The 21,623-nt window shown below is 44.1% G+C and overlaps 1 protein-coding gene across 6 annotated transcripts in view; it reads left to right on the plus strand.

The window, feature by feature from the left end:
- Nucleotides 1–21,623, plus strand: part of LOC146865554 (baculoviral IAP repeat-containing protein 1-like) — a 1,189,967-nt gene that overhangs the window by 916,095 nt on the left and 252,249 nt on the right. For all 6 annotated transcript variants that reach the window (XM_085632369.1, XM_085632370.1, XM_085632371.1 and 3 more), the window contains 2 exons: nt 12,017–12,187; nt 17,102–17,263. In XM_085632369.1, the coding sequence (XP_085488495.1) occupies nt 12,017–12,187; nt 17,102–17,263 (333 nt within the window). The remainder of the gene's footprint in view (nt 1–12,016; nt 12,188–17,101; nt 17,264–21,623) is intronic.

A 21,623-nucleotide genomic window follows, 5' to 3' on the forward strand; every position in this document is an offset into this window, starting at 1 on the left:
AAACACTTTCCACACTCATCTCACACACCTCTAACCATGATTCTGGCAGACAGTGAAGTGTGCTACGTATCTGGTAATGGTCTTTGGAGCCTTGTCTAAGTTTTGAAGCCCTATACAACTGAAACAAAAATAACAATTATTTGGCCCACTACTATGATATCAGTAGCATAAAGTATCTAAGGTAGTTTAACAAGCCCCCATGGGTCTGGTTGACAGTGGTCCTCCCTCACTCAGTGCTTGCTATTCAAGGAATTTTTAAATTCATGGACAAAAAAAAACCATGAAGTATGAAATGGATGCAGGAGTGGGATGCTTGTACCTTAATCTTTTGGTATAACCATTAAATAACCCTTGCCATTTATCATATAGACCTTTGTTAGTCGACAAGGAACAATCATTTACATCAAAAACCATGAACAGTGAAGTCCCATAGGGGCTTCGCAAGAATCAATACAGAGAGTTGGTGTGAGTTAAAGAGCTTTAGTGACAAATAATACAAATCGATTTATTAATTCAATAAATATTCAGCATCATTACATATTCGAATAATCCGTTAGTCAGTATTTAAAAACAAGTTAAAATGACACCTTAGTAAGAATTACGAATAAAATAAAGAACATACAGCAAGTGTTTTCCATAAAGGAAATCCCTAATCTAAATAATCAGGGGCTCAGCATAAAAAACAAAACAATTTCTTCAATAAGCAAAGTAAGGTGTCATTTTCAGAAACTCAAATGAAGAGTTCTGATGAGATAATGAAAATGCATATGCATGAAGCCTTAGCATTTAAGCAGTGGGAAAATTGTAAAGCTGGAAAGTTTTCTCAGCTATAAAACAGCAGGCTCTGAGTGCAAATGGAAGAACTCAGATGGGTTCTCTCCTATCCAGTCTGACTAAACTAAGGAACACATACTAATATAATCTCACAAAGCGTTTTTTGCAAGAAGTCTTGCATTCCCCAACCATACCAAACAATCCCAATGAATCCCCAATTAACTCTGAGAGCAGGTAAACTCACGTCTTCACAATGGAGTATAGAATCGAGTCCTTTAGTTGTTACACTGAGCACATTTTGTGGTTCAGACAGTTCTTCCCACAAGTCATGTTTTCTGCCATATCTTCTCCTCCCAGTGAGTACCTCCCTATCAGTTGTCTAAAAATAACAAATGCCTATTCTCTAACTAACAGAAGGCTTCTGGAAAACAACAGCATCTGTAGTGGAAGAGAGAACATCTTGTGCAAGACACGTTAAATGCAAAAACAGGCCTCTTAACCCTAATGTGTAAAGTCGACATTTAATATGGCATCAGTAGTCAGGCTAACTTAAGTCAAAGCAATATGTTAATTTGTTTGTGTGCTTTCAATGTTTAAGTGTGATTCCCTACTACAAAGTTGCATTCATCATGCGTGTGTTATTCAACATAAAAATGTGTACTTTTCAATTAAATGGGTTTTAATTTGAAAAATGAGGAAATTCGCTAGATCATGGACAACTTAACATAAATGCCTGTCTTTGGAGCATTACTCATCATGATATTGAGGTGACTCAATGGTGTTTACCAATGACAGTTGTACAGCCCGCAGATCACTGGCTTAAGTCTTGACAAGGCCTTTAATCATTTCATTTGTTGGTAGTTGAATTGACTAATGATGATAGCAATTCCCATTATTAGCAAACAGTGATAGCAAATCTTTAGCATAAAATTCCATCTAAAAGCCAACTAATATTATATTATGTCAGTATTAAATTATGTCAACAATTTTTATCATTGCATCCCTTCTGTGGCCATATTCTCTGTTAATCTGCCTGTCCTAGTTTCTGGTTTTGAAAATTTCACCATCTTACCTGGAGCGGGTGGTTTGAGATAGACTGCCATTTACCTCTCCCACATACTCAGTCTGAGTCAGTTTTTACAGGCAGACTGGATCACCCTGTTGCAGATTCTACTTCTTTTTTATGTAGGCATGAGACAGCTGTGAATGTCATCATGGCAAGGACGACTACTCTCTCTCTACTGCTACCAAGAGCCCTTTTGGAGCTCCCTTTGTTCTGTAGTAATGGTGAATGACTAAGGTACATAGATTTTCAATGAAAAAGAATGGCAAAGGGCTCTGGAATGCCCAAAGAAAATCTCATGTAACGCACAATTCCAGTACATACAAGTCTGTATATTGCATAGAGCTCATCTCTCCCATGCCAAATTGAATCTGATATTCCCCACAGCTCAAGCTTGATGCCCTAGATGTGAGAGTGACGAGGCCGACATCCACCACATGATATAGAATTGCCCTCCATGGAGAAAATAGCAAAACTGCGTAAATACCCATTGCCCAGCTACGGGACGCTATACTGACGGATCTGACGCGCACCGTTGGGGAAGGGGGTCGCGTCCCTTCCTAGGAGACTGAGAGACACGAGGGGGATAATGGGGTGGAGGCGGCCACGCCTGAACTCTCCATGAGCCAAGGCAGCGACGATATAATCACCAACTCCCTTAATCACCAGGAGGGTGGGAGATCCATTTAATTCAGCATGGCTACATAGATGGCACATTTCTCCTATATACACTAACCAGGGCGTGACAATGTGACGGTGATTTTCTTTGTTTGTTTTTATGTTTAATGGGGAGATGTATGAGAATAACAAATTGTATCTGATTTTGCCACAATTTGGCACTGAGCCTTATAGTCAGATGCGGTAGTGGATGTGTAAAGTTGAGATAAGACGAACCATTTTCATTGACTTGTATGGATATTAACAGTAGTCCCTATGACAGTTGGTACACCGAATATGCAATCTGGGGTCAGTCACTGGCCGCATGGACTTAATGTACACCACTGTCCATGAATACACCGGAAATGACTGCTGACCCTTTTCTGAACCTGTGCTGGGTACTTGCCTATTATTCCATCCATACATGATTAATTACCTGTCTCCCCTTTCCCCTCTTCCCCTCCCCCTCCATTTTCCCCTCATTTATGTTCACTGTAATCTGTTTGTTTGAGAAGACAATGCAAATAAATATATATATTTTTTAAAATGATATACAATTGAAGTTGAAAAAATGAAGTTGAAAATATTTGTAAAGCGCGCTATGACCAAGCGGTTTCCTGGCGCTGAGTGATTACAAGTGACAGAAAGAAAAACAACGGGGATCAGTGAGAGGGAAATGCTTGGGCAAACAAGTGGGTCTTGAGCGCCTTGCGGAAGTGCAGATAAGCAGTGATAGATCTAATAGTAAGTGGAAGACTGTTCCAAAAGCGAGGGGCAAGGGTGGAAAACCTAGTGCCACCTGCTCTGGACTTGCGGAAGCGGGGAACAGTAAGAAGAGCCTGGCTAGAGGAACGGAGATTGCGACTGGGGAGGTAATGGGTGACCATCGAGTTAATGTAGAGAGGGGCCGTACGGGCACGGGCCATGAAGACTATGCATCCCATTTTAAAAAGGGTTCGGTACAGAATAGGGAGCCAGTGAAGGGACTTAAGAAGGGGAGAAGTGTGGTGAAATTTAGGGAGCCGGTGGATAAGGCGAGCAGCCTGATTCTGAATGGTCTGGAGACGCCGCAGCTCGTAGGCCGGAACGCCCACATACAAGCAGTTCCCGTAGTCCAGACGGGAAAGAACCATGGCTAAAATGATAATTTTAAGGGCGTCAAGGGAAAAAAAACGGGAGATCTTACGAATAATTCGAAGAGACAGAAAACAGGATGAGACAACGGAGCTGATCTGAGGGCGCATGGAGAGGTCCTGGCTGCTTTTAATGCCGAGGGTTCTAACTGAGGCAGAGGGGACCGGAGGGGGACCAAAGCTGGAAGGCCAGAAGGCAGAAGTCCAGGGGTTGGAGGAACCACCAGTCAGAACCAGCTCCGTTTTGTCCGGGTTAAGTTTGAGGTGGTTTAAGCTCATCCAATCAGAAATAAAGACAAGTGTGGTTTGAAATTTAAAAAGGGAATCAGTAGAAGAAGAATGATCAAAAATTAGCTGAAGGTCGTTGGCGTAGTTATACACCGAGACCTCCATTCTGAGCAAGGAAACAATAAGAGGATAAATGTAAAGGTTAAAAAGAAGAGGGGAAAGGGAAGAACCCTGGGGAACCCAACAGGACACCAGGCGAGACGGGGCAGAGAAACCGGAGAGCCGGTCAGCCTGCGACCGGCCTTGGAGGAATGACGCGAGCCAAGAGAGAGCGGTGCCCTGGATGCCCGCCGCCCTGACACGGTCGAGAAGGATAGAATGGTCGATCGTGTCAAAGGCACCGGACAAATCAAGAAGCACCAAGGCTTGAGGACAGTTGGAATCCGCCTTGCTCTTTAGCTCGTCCAGGACAGAGAGGACCACTGTTTCGGTCGAGTGAACCGGGCGGAAGCCCGCTTGATGGGAAGCCAAAAGACGGTTGTTCTCAATGTGGGTCGACAGGCAGGAAGTGATATGGCTCTCCAGGATCTTGCCTAAATACGGAAGCAAAGAGATAGGCCTAAAATTAACAGGGAGGGTAGGATCAGAACCAGGTTTTTTTAAAATAGGGATGACAATGGCCGATTTAAATTGAGGCGGAACTGTTCCCTGAGAGAGAGATGAGTTAAGAAGGGACAAGGGGGGATCGGGGCAGCCGGCAAATAGCTCCCTTAAGATGCGGGCCGGTCCACAATCGGCAGGGGAGCCAGACTTGACTTTCCTAAGCAAAGCAAGAAAGGATTCTTTCGAAATGGGGGGGAAGTGAGTAAGAGATGAAAACATGGGGGGAAGAGAAAAAGGAGGAAGGGGGGAAGATGGTGGGGTGATGTTCCGTTTGATATTGACAATCTTCTCAAAGAAAAATCATTAAGAGAAAGACAGAGGGCTTGAGAAGGGATAGGGTTGAGGTTGACTCTATCGGACGCAGCCAGATAATTGCCCTCATCTCACGTCGTAATGGAGAGCAGTTATAACCGCTGCGGTATACACAGTGGGCAGAACTGACATGGGTTCAATTGAGACTGTAATAGAAGGCAAGCACAGGCGGTATTAGAACACAAAAGTGGCTACACAATTCATGGACTTAGCACTCCTCCTTGCACAATGGAACAACACCAAATGCTGGAGGTCATAGGCCTCCCTATCAGTCCAGACTTGGAGCGAGGAAGTCCTACTTTGGGCCGAAATGGTGACAAGAGCACTACTTCGAGAGAAACACTGAGGCCTCTGTAAAAAAAAGAATCTCAGACAGTTGGGAAGTATTGTTCTGCAAATTCCAGATTTCTCAAAACAACTACTTCAGACCCCCGCTGAAATCACAGTTTAATGACCCTAATATAGTCTCTGGATCGTTTTCACCTGCATATCCCCAGAACACCATCCGCCCTATACATAATTGAACACCCCAAGGTAAAGCTTATTAAGCAACCCCCACAACATTCAACGTTCCAATGGGACTGAACAGTGACCGGCTTACGGGCAGCGTCTCCATCCGCCAGGAATACATTCAAGAAGTGCCACCCCCGTATGTACGGTGCGGACCCCCACCCCACCCCCGTATGTCTGCGACGTCCCCCCACCCCACCCCCCGTATGTACGGTGCGGACCCCCACCCCACCCCCGTATGTACGGTGCGGAACCCCACCCCACCCCCGTATGTCCGCGACGTCCCCCCACCCCCGTATGTACGGTGCGGACCCCCACCCCACCCCCGTATGTACGGTGCGGACCCCCAGCGCTATGGGTGGGGGTCCGCACCGTACATACGGGGGTGGGGGTCCGGACCGTACATACGGGGGTGGGATGGGGGTCCGCACCGTGCATACGGGGGTGGGGGTCCGCACCGTACATACGGGGGTGGGGGTCTGCACCGTACATACGGGGGTGGGGTGGGGGTCCGCACCGTACATACGGGGGGTGGGCTGGGGGTCCGCACCGTACATACGGGGGTGGGGGTCTGCACCGTACATACGTGGGTGGGGTGGGGGTCCGCACCGTACATACGGGGGTGGGGGTCCGCACCGTACATACGGGGGTGGGGGTCCGCACCGTACATACGGGGGTGGGGTCCGCACTGTACATACGGGGGTGGGGTGGGGGTCCGCACCGTACATACGGGGGTGGGGTGGGGGTCCGCACCTTACATACGGGGGTGGGGGTCCGCACCGTACATATGGGGGTGGGGTGGGGGCCGCACCGTACATACAGGGGTGGGGGTCCGCACCGTACATACGGGGGTGGGGTGGGGGTCTGCACTGTACATATGGGGGGTGGGGTGGGTGGACGTCGCGGACATACGGGGTGGCTGGGCGGACGCCGCAGACATACGGGGGGCTGGGAGGGTGTCCGGTGCGTACCGGGCCCCCTTTTCCTCACGCTTCGCGGCGTACTTAGCTTTACCGGCACTTTTTGTGTGCCGTAAAAATATAGCCGTCCGGAGTGCTGTCGGTACGAATCGTACTTGCTGGTACGTAAAAAGGTGCCTAACTCCTTCCGCATGTCGCGTACGCGCCGTCCCGGATCCCATTTGTATGTGTTTTTGTGTCTGTCGGTGTTTTGTACGAATCGTACGGAAATGGTGTTTCCGTACGAATCGTACTTGCATGTTTAGTATGGTGTTTTTACCGGTTTCTCCAGGATCGGAATCGACCCCATAATGTTCAATGTGTTGAAATATTTCATAGTTATGCTCTGTACATCATGCCTCTAAGAGGGTCTATTGCGGTCATTGCTGTAGTTGAAGAAAACAATAAAACTGTGTTTAAAAAAAGCCTTATTCAATGGCTTGAGCTGCCCACATTCTGAAACTTTGAAGAACAACTGAAAACGAAAGTCTATTTTAGGGTATCAGTGTTTTTGCCATACCACAACAAAATATTGTCAACATATACAAATTGTGGGGTTTCCATCACTGTGTGCCATACCTATCACATGCTGATTAGTTGGTAGGTATAACGCATTGAAGCTAACATTCGTCAGATTTTCTGCAATTTTTCAACAAAATATGGGACTAGCTTCCAGTTTTCCATATGCAGGAATATCGCCCTCCCAAAGATTAACCCATGTCTATGTTCTGGATCTCCTCAGTGAATGGGTGCCAGACATATGTGTTTTTTGTATTGGGTTTTCGCAGGGATGCACTTGTTAGTCACAGAGTAATGTTTTTTTGATTGAGAGAGTTTCCATGGAGGATGACTGCAGTGTGTTGCCTGAGAAACCAACAAATAACCCACACATTTATGAAAACTATAGACATGTGCAAATCCAGGGTTATGTGGTTTGCATGAATCCCACATTTAATGTTAACCAAAGTGCCCTGACAATCTCAAAGTATGAGAAAAACAATCACAATTCCTTTTCCTTTCTGTGGCAGAAGACCCCAGAACTTCTAGCGAAACACAAAAAGTCCTACTGACCAACTTACCCACCCTTCTCCCAAGAAGAATGTTACCCCACACGTGTGGGTGGACCGCTTCTAAAGGACAGGAATAGTCCTAATATGCAAAGATTATGTTCACATTACATCAACTTTACACCATAACAGATTTTAGTCCCTTCTTGTCTTTTACTATATGTCCACACCACATAGGTGAGGTACTGTTTTTATTGGTAGAAGGGTGCTGGGACATTTCATAGGGTGAATTCCAAACCTAGCTCCTTTCAGGGGAACAGACACACAGTTGTGTGCCCCAGCACAGAGCCTGGCAGTATTTAGATTCTTTTGATAGGGTATAAAAAATTCAAACAGCATCTGGCCCCTTTGTGAGACACAGACACACAGGTACCCCCAGAAGGAGCCACATGCTGTTTTTCTTGTCCAGACATGCTTTTCTGTGCCCTAGCAAGGAGCCACAAAGTTTGTATTTATAATTGGGCTAAGTAAAAGTTCCCACAGCGTCTGGCTCTTTGCTGGAGCACAGCCACCACATGCCCTTCATCTCACAATGGTTCTAATGGAGAAAGAATTGTTGTGATTGAAAGGAGCTGTAAAAATGAACCAGGAAGTGGGGATCTGAAGAGGAGGACTAGGAACAGTCCTAGCCCTTCCCATTCCAGTCTTCACCTCTTGGTTCATTCTTTCTGTTGGTGGAGCGGAAGGGATGGCAGGAGGAGCTGTGCTATTCCTCCCACACGTCCACCTCCACCTCCAACCTGCTTTTGAGCCTCCCATCTAGAAAAACTGGTTTGGGCTTGTGGACACCGCCAGGGAGGAGCTAGTCAGAGGTAGCTAGCTGTAGCCCAGTCCACAAGCACAATCCTGGGGAAGGACGTGGAAGGGACTTTTAAAGGCACATGTGACACCACTTCCATATCCTTCAGGCAGCAGTACCAAGCTGCTTCATTCAGGAGTTTTGCACCTGCTTTCTGTGCTCCAGGAGCACCTTGGAGTCAGTGGCGTAGCTAGACCTATGTTCTCCCATGGCCGGCCCTGCATTTGCCGCCTGTGGCCGTGTTTAAGTGTGTAAGAGGGGGGGGGGGGGTGATTCTCCCCAGAACATTCCTGCACAAAATCAACTTCCTGAGGCTTTTTTCTCTTACTATGTGTACTGGTTAAAGCCAGGGCTCTAAGTGGGCCGTGTCCTGCTGGTGCTCAGCACGGGCACTTCTAACAAGCATTTGCAATGCAATAGGTCTTGCATTTACGTGAGTTTAAGCTATTGGCATTGTAAATGACAATGCGTTTTATTTATGTTTCAAAAACCAAAACATAAATAAAAGTAACTGTCATTTACAATGCCAGTAGCTCAAACTCGGGTAAATGCGAGACCTGCTGCATTGCAAATGCTTGTAAGAACTGCCCGTGCTGAGCACCAGCCGGACACGGCCCAATTAGAGCCCTGGCTTTATCCCGGTTAAAACATCCCCCACTTTAATGAAAGTTTACTTTTCAGGTGTTCTCGGTTGATGCATGTATAACATAGGGAACTGCACTCTGCAGCTAAATTTACATTACATTTAGAGGTATAGTGAGTTGAAGCGATTTGTACACAATGACACGACTAGCAGACAAATGCTTAAACTGGAACTCAATCATAAACCCAGCAATAAGTTACAAAGCCAAACATGTTCCTTACATGCTTAGCTCTGAATTTGCCTCCTTTAAACAGACTACTTACTTATTGAACGACCCACAATATATTGCTCTGGTTCAATGCACTGTCAAGGAATATTTAACTAGGGCTAATCCATAAGCTTAAAGATCACTTGTGAAAACGTTCATTTATGGAGCGTGCATTCACAGTGTGACTATGTTCCTCAGTGGGCAATTGTGCAGTGGGTGAAAACAACGACACTTTCCAAAACATATACATACATAAGGGAACACAAGTTGCGAATATTCTACACTTTTGTAAACATTTTGTTAAACACTTTTTTATTTAGAAGCTATTGGTTAGAATAAACCACTTCAGAATGGCGGAACACTGACGGACACTTCAACAGTCTTCCTGTGCAACTCAGTTGTGCTGGCTCAGACTAATGGTGGTGCAGGCTTTGTGGCATTCAGTAACCTCTACTCAATCCCTCTCTGAAACCGTATCAGCTATGCAGCAAACAAGCACTCACTGCCTGTCCTCGAACCCTGTGCAGCGAGCTCGGCTCCCTTTAGCTTTACGAGCGATGAGAGCACAAACGCCTAGCCCTCTGCCTTTTATCACTGCTAGGGCCATCTTCACGACCATCAATTCCGTATCAAAATCAGCGGAGGCAACTGATCAGCAGCTTTGCCTTTAAGAAGAATAAGCACGATAGTGGAATACAATTCTCCAAAAAAAACTAGACCGCTGATCTCAAATGAAAATATGAGTATAGACGGGCATAAGTGGCGTACTTAATAAAGATAATCTGTGGTTTTGCGAGGTTCTTTCTCCAATTGAAAGTCACCGGGTTCATCTACTGCTTTGGTACACAGTTGTTCTTCTAATTGGATGTGATTTTATCTTATTTACACCTAGTATGGCTGCTGACCTTCGTGGGAACCGTTCACACAGTCTAGCGTTTAAGTTTCCTCTTTGAATTTTACAAAATAATCGCCATATTAGAGAAGCTTTTTGTCCGATAATCAGGAACACGATTTGAAATCTTCGATCGCAATATGCAGATGTTCATTTTTTACTAACGATGAGCCTGATCAAAGAAAGACACATTCTGTAGCAAAATGGAGCGAGTAATAAGTAACATTTGAAGAAATAATATTATAATTAATGGTTTAGGAGACGTTAAATTGTTTGATATGTAAACATTTGCTGCCTTTGTTATGCAACAAACAATGTCTCTCAAACAAGCATTTGCAATGCAATAGGACTCATATTTACACGAGACCTATTGCATTGCAAACAGGAGTGCAGGTGGGCGGGTGGGAGGGCTGCGAGAAGGCACGAACAATGGGAGTGCGGGGGTGGAAGAGAAGGCACGGACAGCAGGAGGGGGCACGGGAAGAAAATAGTGCTCATGAAACACAAAGTAAAGGGGCCAGTAACCATGGAAGGATACAAATGACGATATGGCCATCATAAGGAGGGACTAGCAGCCTATAAACCAATCGGAAGGCAACATTTAGAAAGGACGAAGACACAAGCAAATGAAAAAGTGGGCGGGCTTCCCTCACATAGTCAACTACTACAGATAAACCTCAGAGCAGCATTTGCGCGCTGGCTCAGGGCTCGACCTAAAAACGAGTAGAAATTAACATATTTCTCCTTGTTACACCTCATCTGGGGATGCGTAGGTTTTTGGTGCATTCCCAAGTCTTCCGCTTCTGTTAAATATGAGAATGCCTCAAAATCCATGGATGTCACTTGGGAGCAGAGCACCCAAGCAACATCAATGGAAATGCCTTTCTGGCACAGAGTAATGCAATGCAGCAATTTGCACTGCTTTGCATTACTCGAGCTTTATGAAGCCACTCCGGGCCAAGCACAGTGGCCTTGCCTGGCTTTCGCTCTTGCACCACGATGCACAGATGCTCATAATTATGCCCCAAGTATCTATAATTAATAATGACAAACCCCAGCACCTAGGCCCGATATCTACCTTCTCCAGAGGTAGATTGCACCTGCCTAAGGCAGTTGCTATCAGTAGTGTTTCCTTCGGTTTGATCTCATTGAATACCTATCAGTGAAGAATCCCTTGAAGCGACAGGGTTGTTAATGCAAGTTAACAGCCCCATATGGCATTACAAGTTGTACAAGAACATCAAGGATCCGGAGTTTTTCACCAGTACACTTTTGTCTGGTAAAATTAGACTAAATGTCTGAGTAACACTCTGTGTCCAAAAACGGAGGAAAAAATGCAGGAATCCATGCAGAAAAAACAATTATTGATTCTTAATATCAAAAACCTTGCAAATCACCCACCCCAAGCCTCCTAATGCCACCGGAATCTTTCGCTCCCAGGGCAGAAGAGGAAATTTCGTACCAAATTCAGGGCAACTGTTAATGGCCCCCCAGGGTTAATTCACCCCAACAAAAATCAAGAAGTAATTGTATAAAAACGGCCCTTGCCTTTAATTGGGACCAGATGGCATTTGCCTGTGTTGTATATGTATCTTGGTGAGCATGATCATGTCATGGCCTGGTTTCCGCACCTGCCTGAACCAGATAATTCATTTTTTATTCAATCATTATACATTTTGAGAGTCGCCTGATTGAGTGTTTTTCATGCAAATGTAGAATAAGATATTATGGAGAGGTAGTGCTTCCACTGTGTCTAGGAAAAAAGAATATGGCCTCAGTTGCTAACACTGCCGGATTAACCCCTGTGGAGGCCCCTAGGCAGTCGAAATATTCACTTTCCTCAATTTGTTTGATCCATATTATTTTGATTCTTTGTCCCTTGGCCCCTAAAAGGCAGGGGCTCATAGGCCGGTGCCTACTTTGCATATTCGGTAATCCGGTACTGGTTGCTAATCAATGTCTATAACTTGATTCAGTTTTAGTCATGGTGAATGTTGATAGATTGCTTCTCTGTCTTGGACCGCCTATGTATAAATGTTTTTGGTGTATAATATTTCAATGTTCATCTCGCACATCCATCACTTTTGATGCTTCCCATTTCTTTCTAGATCATCTTTTTTCAAACTTGTACAAGTTCCAACAGTTGAAATCCTTGTCAGTAATCCTTTGTACAGAAGAAAGGGAAAACAGAAAAACTCTTAATTGCCTGAAACATGTTCAGAAGATTGAAACATTAAAAATTGACGATTCCACTTTTTCAGATGATTATTCTGGACTTGGTAAGATTTGGATTTATTTTATGTTATGTTATGTTAACAGAGTTTATAACACCCACAGCTACTCAGAAGAGTGTCCTGGCACAAGCCTAAAGTAAAACAGAGAAGAGAAACAAAACAAACGGAGAACATTTCAGATGAAAAGGAAAGTTTTTAGTTTCTTTCTAAATTGAATGGGATGCTGCAGGCTGCGTAGCTCAAACGGGAGAGAGTTCCCGGCTCCCGCGGCCAGGTAGGCCAGAGAGCTGCTGCTTTTCCTTTTCAGGCAGAATCTGGACATAATTGCCCTTAGTATGTTTGAGGAGTGCAGGTGCCTACTGGGGACGTAAAACTGAAAGCGCTTCCTAAGATAGACAGGGCCATAATCATACAGGGCAGCATGGACATTACTAGGGCCTTGAACTTAACCCTTGCTCTCACAGGAAGCCAGTGAAGACTACGCAGATGCTGCCTGACACTAGTTCGTTTGGGAAGGCCAAGGAGCATTCTGGCAGCGGCGTTCTGGACCACCTGTAATCTGTCCAGGAGGAAGCCAGGTAGACCTACATAGAGTGCATTAGCATGGTCAATACGGGAAGTGACAAGTGCACACGTATCTGTTTCTTTTGCTGCTAAGTGGAGAAGAGGCAAAAGTTTTTTAAGTAGCTTCAGAATACCGAAACAGGTACCTGTCAGTTTACTGATTTGGCTGCCGAAGCTAAGCTTTTCATCAAACCAGATTCCAAGATGTTTGACCGGAGGGCCCGTGGAGAAGGCTTAGGGGACTCATCCGGCCAAAGAGTGTGCCAGAACAAAGGGGGAAAAGCGCTGAAGAATAAGATCTCAGTTTTATCTTCATTGCACATGAGCTGGACGGAAGTGAGCCAATTGAACACAGCTGCAAAACAAGTTTTAACATGAGCAGTAGAAGACTCATGCTTCTTCCAGGTGAACAAAAACTGAGTATTGCCAGCATGAGCGACAACTTTGGTGCCTAACTCTTCCGCTAGCTGAATGAGAGGAGACATATAAATATTAAACAAAAGCAGGCTTAACACAGATCTATGTGGTACCCCGGTCTGAAGTTCTTGAATAGTGGACATGAAAGGGGGGATCCAAACTCGCTGAGTTCTGCCTTCCAAAAAGGATTTGAGCCACTTACTAGCGGAACCCTTGATGCCCAGCTGTTGCAAACGGGCAAGAAGTTGTGAGTGGGGGACTGTATCAAAAGCGGCAGACAGGTCCAAAAGGACCAGTGCTGCCCTGCCCCCTATAACCAAAGTTTTGTGAATGGCTTCAGCAATTTCCACCAGTGCTGACTCCGTACTATATGAGGCTTTAAAGTCATATTGGGCCGGGTGGAGGAGGCCGTGCTGTTCAATAAAGGCAGTCAAATGCTTGTTGACCATCTTATCACAGACTTTAGCAATGGCTGGGAGAAGTGAGATCGGGCGGTAGCTGGCCGGGAGATTAGGATCAAGGGACACCTTTTGAATAAGGGGAATGATCGAAGCCTACTTCCAGGCAGGAGGGACAGTGGCCGATGCCAAGGAGGTGTTAATCAACTGATTCAAGAGAGGGTTGATTACAGTGACAGCGCTCGCCAAATGTTTGGCAGGACACGGGTCACTAGGGCAACCTGATTTGAGAGCAGACAGAGCAGCCATGGAATCCGCTAAAAGAATTACGTCAAAGGTGGAGAGGATGGCCTCGGAAGGAGATGAGGTTGGTTACAGAGGGACAGCCATAAAGGCCTGGGTGTCCAATTTGCAAAAGTGAGATTGAAGTGCTCTAACCTTATTGATAAAAAAATTATAGAGTTCTTCACACCATGAAAGTGATGGAGCATGGGCATTTGTCATGGCTTTAGGTGTCACATAGCTTTGTACAATATTAAAAAGCTCCTTAGCATTGTTGCCAGATAAGGCAATACGTTCGGCATAGTGCAATCGTTTTGTTTGCACAATAGCAGCGTAATAGGATTTTTGGGCCGTTTTAAGGTCAACTTTGGCCTCAGTAGAATAGTTCAGTCTCCATTTCCTTTCTAACCTTTTGCAATGCTGTTTCTGCGCCTTTAGCGAGGGTGAGAACCATGGTTTAGAAAAAGACACATTTGAATGCCTAGTTCTGGTTTGCGGGGTAAGGTGTCACACCACCTTCTCAATCCAGTTATTATAGTTTTCAAGAGCCTAGTGAAAATCATCCGGGAACTGAGGCTGGCATTCAACCAGAGCTTGGCTAAAGCCTACAGGATCGATTCTATAAATGGCATTACCCAGGCCGTCCCTACAAGGCTTAGCTAAAAGGTCTTTGTTAGCAAGTTGCCATGAAAAGAACAGCAAATAGTGAACAGGCCATGTTATTTGCAAAGGAGGCGCCACCACCAGTGGAAAGCTGGAGCAGATGACGTCCGAAGTGTTTTGTACAAATATACCATCTATATAGTGTAATATGTTTCTATCAACAATTTCAAAGGGATGACTGCTCGGGCAGGCTTTAAGTGGGATAAAAAAAACTAGAGGGTCTCTCAAAGGGACGTTGCCTATGCAATGAAGGGTGTGGCTTAAAAACACATAAGCCAAAAGAATGTAGCACTTAACAACGCATGCTTTTACCTCGCGGTAGGTGGCGCGCTTGACTTAGGAATAGTATAAATTACTATTCCTACTCCAGTTAGCGCAACAGCAGGGAAGGTGTTTGATTCAAGATCCAACACATTCCCTGGTGTTGCACGCCACCTAGCGCAAGTCATTGAAACGTCTTGCGATGTAATGCCACGCGTGGTAACAACGCAGTCGTTGTAACGACCGCGTTGTTACCTACCTGCGTGGTATTGACAGCATTGTAAACGCTGTTTCCCCATGTTCTCTGTTGCAGATGGGGTTCCCTGTGCAAATCTACATTCTTTTCTGGGTTAGTTTTCTCTGTGAGGATAATGTTTTTCCCACATGGAGAACACCTTTCCACTACACCAAATTTGGAGGTGATAAATCTTTCTTCCCACCATAAATAAAGTATTTATGGTTTCCCATGGCTGGTATAAAACATGACCCTTTCTGGAATGGAGAGGGTGATGTGATCAGTTTCTCACATATTGTTTGTGGGGTTTATGGGCGTTTATAAACGTCCAAGGTACACCACGCCTTGGAACACCCATTTCCCCACCCCTGGAGTGGAATGAGTGGTGCAGAGTGCTCCACACGTGTCGGAGATCTCTTCACATGTAAATGGGTTCACTCTGCCAGGAACCCTTTTACAAACTCCTGGCGGGTGTAATTCTGGTATACTTGGTGGTAAACGTATATCAAACCAGTGGGGGCTGCTAATGAATAGTACTGCAGGAGTGGAGGGCCGGGGATGGAGGGATTAGAAAAAAATGTATTTACCTGCCGCCGCCTCTTCTCCGTCCTTCTTTTGTTGGCGAAGAAGGAAGCACACAGGCTTCCAAACATCTCTAGCCAATCATGGCCCTGCTCTCACCAGCATGACAGCAGCGTCGTGATAGGTCTGAGCACCGTGGTTTGTCGCTCAGACAGCGAGTGGGAGCCAGTGAATGTTCTCCACCCAGGCTGTGCAATACAGCGGGTGGAGAACATGCTAAGTGCACTTGACTGTTTAGCTGGCTCAAGATGGCCAGCCAAACCTTCATTTATTTATTTATTTTTTTGCAAAGTTTTAAATAGCGCTGGCTATACCCAGAGGTATCAGAGCACTTTACATGAGGATCAGCGAGTTACAGGTTCCATAATTACATAACCAAGTATAGCTATAGGAGAAAAAACATGAGATTACACAGTAATGTGAAATATTAGCGCGTACACACATCTTATGGACAGTGAAAGGTAGAGGGGGAATGGTAAACAGGGGTAAGGAATGCAGGTAGGAAAAACAACGGGGAGGCAAGGAAAACAGTGTCCGTTGTCTGGCTGGCTAGGTGACGGCCAAGGGGTGAACCAGAGCCAAACTCCTCAGTAGCTGCATAGGATAGCTCCACCGGGCATCAGCCACGGTAGCTCGGGCCCCGCTGTAGGTACAGACAGTTATGGTTTCCGCCCAGGGGGCATCATCATAGTTCCATCGAGAGCACCGGTCACTTGGTTGCTGGGAGACGCCGTCCGCCTCATCCTTCAGCTCACCCCCAGGTCAAGAGTGGTGAGAGGAGAGGTAAAAGGGACAGTTCCAAAGTCCACAGATCTTACCTCATTCCCAGCAGCAGTAGTGAGAGTTGGGCCTTTGAGCGGGATCCCAGTGGTAGGGGAATCCTGGGTACCTCAGGGTCAAATAGTGACTTAGAAAGTGCCCACCACTCCTCCCCCTGCTGGCTATGATGACAGCCCAACCCCACCCCGCGCCCCCGCATCTAAAATTCAACCATACTGATCCAGTGCAAAGAATAAAATGCTAATAATGTCATGTTATGAACTTTTTATTTTTTGTCTTTGCCCTGCTCAGAGAGCAGTGGGGCAAAGCTCCTCGACCGCTGCTAAAAAAGCATCATGTATCGCTTCTTGACATCAAGTTGCATTTTTAAATGAATGTAGCATTGGTCACTTCATTAGTGTTCCTTTTATAACCTAATAATGCCCCCTAGTAAACATCTTTATTTTACGATTATTATTGTTACATCTTTAGAGTTTTTTTAGTGGGGGGGAAAGGCTGAGGATATTGTTAAAGCAAGTTTGGGGTGATTTATGGTAGTAAAGTCAACATGATGTTTGGTCTCTGATTTGCCACAGAAGTGGCTGGCCACTGAAAAGCGATGGACATTTCAGAATTAATGCAGTTTGGCATATAAATACTGAACAAACTACCCACTAAAAGACCGTTTGGACTTTGTAGTAAGGGCAAGGCACTTTCATCTAGTGTCAGCAGCTAAACTGCAATAATAATTAGTCAGCTGTTCAACTGACGTGGTTTTCACTGTGCTCCCTTTCATAGTTGAATGCATCAAGGCCTCCAAGGATCTGACTGTATTTCATCTGAAATGTGCTCGGTTTCCAATGTTTGAATCTTTGGTGAGTGCAATCTCATCCTGCAAGAAACTGACAGAGCTCAGACTGATTGGGGAATATGTGCCAGACTGCCAACTAGCTTCGCTGGGTAAGAATCATAAGCATCAATATGTAGTAACTGTATGTCATATTCATAAAAATATTTATTGGAAATGAGAAGGCACTAAGACTTAGAAAAGACTGTATAAATGTGATTGATTTGATTGGTAGATGGACCTGCACACTGAAAAGAAACACTGCCTCAAACAACTGGGTGAGCATGGGTGCTTAATAATTATGTAGTTTACGCTTCAGAAAGGGTATCTTAGCATACCTGGAAAGCAAGACCCCTGCTCTTACTGGGCCAAAGACTCTGAACCTTTGACACAGGTAAGAATGAATCAGAAGCTTCAATATGAACAAATTAGATACAGAACTTATAGCATAAAGCGTGTTCCATATAAGTAATTCCCTATTCTAAATATCAAGACGAGTAAAGTATCTGGCACCCATCAAGAGTTCGAAATCATAAGCATTAAGCTTAAGGCAATTCAAATAGTACTTCTTGTGAAGAGAAGTTTAGAATAGTTAGTGGAGTGTTCAGAGGTAAAGCATTGATTCTGGTGAAAGGGGAAATAAATGGGTCTCAGCAAATAGCTCAATAAAGAGTTTAGCAAAGTCTGCTTGGGTCATAGAGCTTCAGAGCGCAGAGAGATTGGGTGGCAGTGTGAAAGGAAGCTGTCGGGTAATCCGCCTGGGAAAGTCTGGCGCACTCTAGCATCGGAACATGCACTAATATAACATTTTGATATCTATAACTAATACATTTGTTGCGGTATTTGAGTCTCTCCAGCCAATGAGGTGGTGATGTCTTCATGGGAATGGAAAGCTACCACTGTCTACGTTGTCTTGAAACAAAGACTTACAGATTATTACATTTGTTACAGTTTAGTAAACATTGTAAAAATAATGGTTGGTTCTACTGTACTGTTTACTGGGCCCTTACTGATTTTTTTAATTTAATCTTACATCACTCATACATTCAATTGTCCCTCCGATGGATTGTGCTCTGTGCTGAGTCAGTTTAAATGTTAATGTTTATTTGTTTAGTCTGAAGATAATGAACATTTGCATTCAATAAAAGAGCATACAGCCCTAGTAATCAATTAGTAAAGGATTTAATTAAACATACCAAGCCTCTGGGATGCAGAGAGAATATGATGAATGAACAGGGAATTCTTCCTCAGCCGAGGCAGATTTGGACACATACAGAGGATGTGTCAATAGGGATAGGAAGCCAGGTGCGCCTTTGTAAAGACTCTCAGGGCAGTTCAAAAAATTTCCAAGATGCCAGTCTAGTTCATCTAGTCAGTCATCTGTCTCAGTTTACTGCTGTAACAGCAAGAGTCACAGCAATGTGACAAGAACACTTCATCTGAAAAGGTTCAATCTGCTTCAGGATACGGTCAGTAGTAATATGTCCAAGTCCAAGCAGCAGAATAAAAATCTATGTCAGGATCAGAAGCAGCAGTCACAGCAGCAGAGTAGTAGCAGTAGTATAAGTGTCTCAGTTCTCTTAAAAAGAATAATTATACTCTATCAGTTTCCGGGGTGACACCCCCTGGCATCACCAAATTTGTCACATCACTCAGTTCCATTGGTCAGTCCGAGTAAGATGAATGTGATGTAGCAGGGAAAAAGATATAAATCCAGAAAAATTAAGTAACTCGATTATGCAGCTTCCTTAGGTCATGTAAGCATAGGACACATTGAACAATAGGACATTTAAAAAGAAAACGTTAAGGGTTCATGAGTGCTCTTTCCCAAGCAGCTGTTCCAGAGTGTAACAAAATTTGTTGCAAGCATGCTATTCAGTCTGAGAGATGTCGAAGGAAACAGTTATTATTTAAATATGGCTTGCAATATTGCAAGAAGTTCCCATACGCTTTACAATATTCAGTCCATGACTTCACTGAAAAGAGAAATGAGGCCTACATGAAATTTGGGTTGATATACGACAAGATCAAGTTAATTTGTGAATTATACATAATAGGAAGCTAGCACGTGAATTCAAAATACAACATAATACATTAATAAACATTGCAATCGGGTCATAATTAATACATGTACATTAAGGGGCCAATTCCGATCCGGGTCGGAAAGCACTCCGATCGAGCCGGAGTCCTGCAGTCCGACCGAGCGAGTACGATGCGGCCATATGCTGCCGGACTCGGTTCGGTCGGACTCCCATGGCAGTCAAAGGGAGCCGGTCGTACGATGCGTACATGGGCTCCCATTGACTGAATGGGTACGTCGCGGACAAGTGCGCCCCCTACAGTGGGTACGCATTGGTGCCATCCGCACCGTACATGCCTGTGTTGGCGAGACCCATGGGTCTCCCCCTGTGTCCGAGTCGTAGGGCTGCGGGTGACAGGGGGTCCGACACGGCCCCCCAAAGGCAACCACCCGGACGATTTGCAAGCCAGACATTCTGGCTCGCACAGGCTGTCCGACGCGTGCATCGTACTGGCTCAGTCATGAATCGCATCCATTGCACGCCACGGTTAGCTTACGACCAAAATGTACGGAGCGGTTCGGACCCGGAAACGACTTGGTTGGTGAATTCCATGAAGCTCGCATCGTACTTGCTCGCTCGTACAGCTGTACGAGTCAGCCAGAAAATACCCGTACGTCTCGTAGTTTTTCCGGCCGGATCGCGTTCGATGCCCTTCCGACCCGGATCGGAATCGGCCCCATAGTATTCTCATAAAAATTTTGTAAGTGTCAAACATTATACTCAAAAGGAAATGCACATTCATTATTGTTGTTTGTGTTATTCGACTAATACATATGTGAAATACATACTAAAGAGGTTTTCTGAGAATACATCTAGATATAGTTGTGTATCACCTACTTTTCGTTTGTCATTTTCGGTGCTCGTGTTATTACATGAAATGACATTATGGTTAAATTCTCGCATGATAACCAAACTAAATCATAATCTTTTCTATTAGTCTTATTAGTTTTAACATTCTTTATATAAAAATCAAAACCATTTGAAATATAATCCATAACATGAGATTTTTCTCCTACATTATTCTAACACACATAAATGTGTGAAAATAGTATTTCATGATTAATAGTCACAGCTATATTAATCAAACATATAATATGCTTTAAATCTATCTTTTCATCTATATACGTTTATGATGCACTATCTAAATGATATATTTTTACAATTTTTTCATAATGGGGAACTTAGCACACGTTTATCATAGTTTGCGTAAAAGTTGTCATTACCATTTCTTTTATCAATACAATTGTTTCATGTAATCTCTGTTCTATCAATTCCCCCTTTGATGGCGAATCAAGCCATCACACCTTTATCCTTATCTCATCTTTTGTCACAATTATAATGCTGATGTTTTAAAGATTTTTAGTCTAGATTGTTATAGAGCTTTTAGTTCGTCATAATATCCATATTGTCTCTCCTCTAGTTATATTTCTGATTTCTTTCTTTTCACTCCTCTCACTTCTTTCTTTGCCTTTATGCATTTGTAAATTTAAATAAAAAGGATTAGAATTAGTATGCAGATAGCAATCATTATTATTGGTGTTAATATCTTCCCTACTAAACTACATCCCAGATTTGTGAACCATTTTCCCATGGATGATAAACCCTTCCCAAATAATTCCCAAGCACCATCAGCTTTCGGTCCATTAAAATTTTTCTAAGTAAGTAATGTTGTTAGCATATCCTCCAAATATTTATTTTAGTCAGGGATATATGTTTAACTTTCAGCATCAGGCGGACCCCTATTTCCTTTGCAAGAAAGATGACTCATGCAAGTCTGTTTGAAGCACCATAGATCTGATAGCAACCATTTCAGTATCTATGGCAAGGAATCCTCCAGCTGTATCAGTCGATAATCTATCAACCAGAGTGGAAAGTTTTTGAATTTTGTGAGAATTTAGAATCACTCCGACTGACGGGATTATTTCGCCAAATATGTATCCTGTTACTTCAGCAGCATTAGCACCTCTCTTTAAGCGTGTGTGTTTAAATCCAGTGGTGTCATCTGATTGTCCCACATGATAAATGTTTGGAAATACTATTCCCATATAGCAGCATCCATACCAGTGTTTTGGTAATCTATAATAGCAATTCTTCCCACAAATATAGTAAATTCCAGGAAATACAAACTCCATCCTCCCACAAATTGGAAAGTGTGGTCACCTTCACTAGAACCAATACATTTATTATTAAATTCAGGTTTGTGTTGCAATATACAAATCTTCCCTTTATTTTGCCAATGATGGGCCATATGTATCAAAAAAGAGTTTTGCGATTCTCAAATTGCGATTTTTAGCGAATCGCAATTAGAGAATCGCAAAATGCAATGTATGTAGGATTTGCTAAACATTTTGCAAATCATACATTTCCTTATTTGCGAATCGCAAATTGAGAT

Source organism: Triturus cristatus, chromosome 2_1, assembly GCF_964204655.1.
Source record: "Triturus cristatus chromosome 2_1, aTriCri1.1, whole genome shotgun sequence".
NCBI classification, from domain to species: domain Eukaryota; kingdom Metazoa; phylum Chordata; class Amphibia; order Caudata; family Salamandridae; genus Triturus; species Triturus cristatus.